Source organism: Aplysia californica, unplaced genomic scaffold (genome assembly GCF_000002075.1).
Source record: "Aplysia californica isolate F4 #8 unplaced genomic scaffold, AplCal3.0 scaffold00033, whole genome shotgun sequence".
NCBI lineage: Eukaryota > Metazoa > Mollusca > Gastropoda > Aplysiida > Aplysiidae > Aplysia > Aplysia californica.
The window spans coordinates 931506-933165 of NW_004797303.1; the positions used below are offsets into that span (position 1 = coordinate 931506).

The 1660-nt window shown below is 45.2% G+C and overlaps 1 protein-coding gene across 1 annotated transcript in view; it reads right to left on the reverse strand.

Moving 5' to 3' along the window:
• LOC101848020 (solute carrier family 13 member 5-like) overlaps window positions 1-1660 on the reverse strand; it is a gene marked incomplete at its 5' end in the record, with an annotated part of 16285 nt that overhangs the window by 6667 nt on the left and 7958 nt on the right. The window contains 2 exons of the mRNA XM_035973827.1: window positions 185-271; window positions 1325-1462. Coding sequence (XP_035829720.1) covers window positions 185-271; window positions 1325-1462 — 225 coding nt within the window. The remainder of the gene's footprint in view (window positions 1-184; window positions 272-1324; window positions 1463-1660) is intronic.

Below are 1660 nucleotides of genomic sequence, written 5' to 3' on the forward strand. Positions count from 1 at the left end.
CAAAAAAAAACCCCAAACAAAAACCCAAACAAAAAAAACCCACCACCAAACTAACAAACAAACAAAAAAAAGCAAAAAAACCCCAACAAACCCACTTTGTAGGGCAGCCACCCTGCCAGGACAACCACCTTTTTCCCTCGACAAAATGGGTGGCCGCTTTGGACAGGTTCTCGAGTATACTCACGTGACGGGCCCCAGTTGCCTGTGTTCCCTCTCCAGTACCCGCCTCACTGCCTCCATCTGTTCTTTGTTCTTGGTGCCACAGCAGCTCCTGGTGGAGTGAATGCAGTAAAGGGGAAATTGACTACTGGTGTGTCTCAAGTGAATAAAAAAACAAACAACCAACAACAAATAAGCCACGAGAACCCCCCAAAAACAAAAAGAAAACAAAGCAACAAACACCCCCCCCCTCACCCAAAGCAGGAGCAGCAGGAACAGCAGCAGTAGTAACTGTAGCAGTAACAACAATAGCAACAACAGTAGCAACAACAATTGTAACAACAAAAAATGATAACAATAACAACAATAACAACAACAACAACAAGTACATGTAGCCTACCTGATAACCAGTCACAACCACACAGTCACCAATGACACAAGGGACAAAGGTAACGCCACCTCCACCACCACAATCACCAACAAGAAAAACAACAATACCATCACCACAACAACATCAACACAAGGGGCAGAGAGAACGCCACCACAATCACCATCACCACCACCACCACCACCACCACCATCACCACCATCACCACCACTTCCACCACCACCACCACCACCACCACCACCACAACAACAACAGCAACAACAACAGCAGCAGCATCAGTGCGCAGTGTCATCTCTTCAGTCTTTGGGGAGGATTTAGGGAGGTTGGACAGCCTCACCCACTACCCAAGAGTAAGAGCGGCGGTGGCCCTGGTGAAAAGCACGCTATTCGGGGCTCTAAACATTTCAAACGGATAGGTTACTACACACACATACACACACATACACACACACACACACACACACACACACACACACACACAAATACACACAACAAAAACAACAACACCAATTCTACCACCTTCATCACCACCATCATCACTACAACCATCACCATCCTCACAAAAACTACAACCACAACCACCACCACCCGCCATCACCACCAACAACAACAACACCATCACACAAACATCATCATCAACAACAACAACAACAACAACAACAACAACAACAACAACGATGACGACGACGACAACAACAACGACAACAACACTACCATCACCACCACCACCACCACCACCACCACCACAACAACAGCAACAACAACAACAACACTCACCTCCTAAGGTACAAGATAACCAGCCATGCCCACACAGCCACCAGTAACACAAGGGACAGAGGGAACGCCATCAACATCCAGCCCACGAACGTCAGATTGTACTCTCCGGCGTCCTCTGCTCCGTACTTCTGGAAAAACCTAGTGGTGGATGTTGTTGTTGTTGTTGTTGTTGTTGTTGTTGTTGTTGTTGTTGTAATAAGTGCTGTAAATTGTTGTTGTTGTTGTTGATGTTGTTGCTGTTGTTGTTGTTGATGATGATGATGATTTAAACAAATTTAAACATTTTATATTGTTATTTTATTTTTGTCTAAAATTAAAACAAGACTCTCCCTCCTA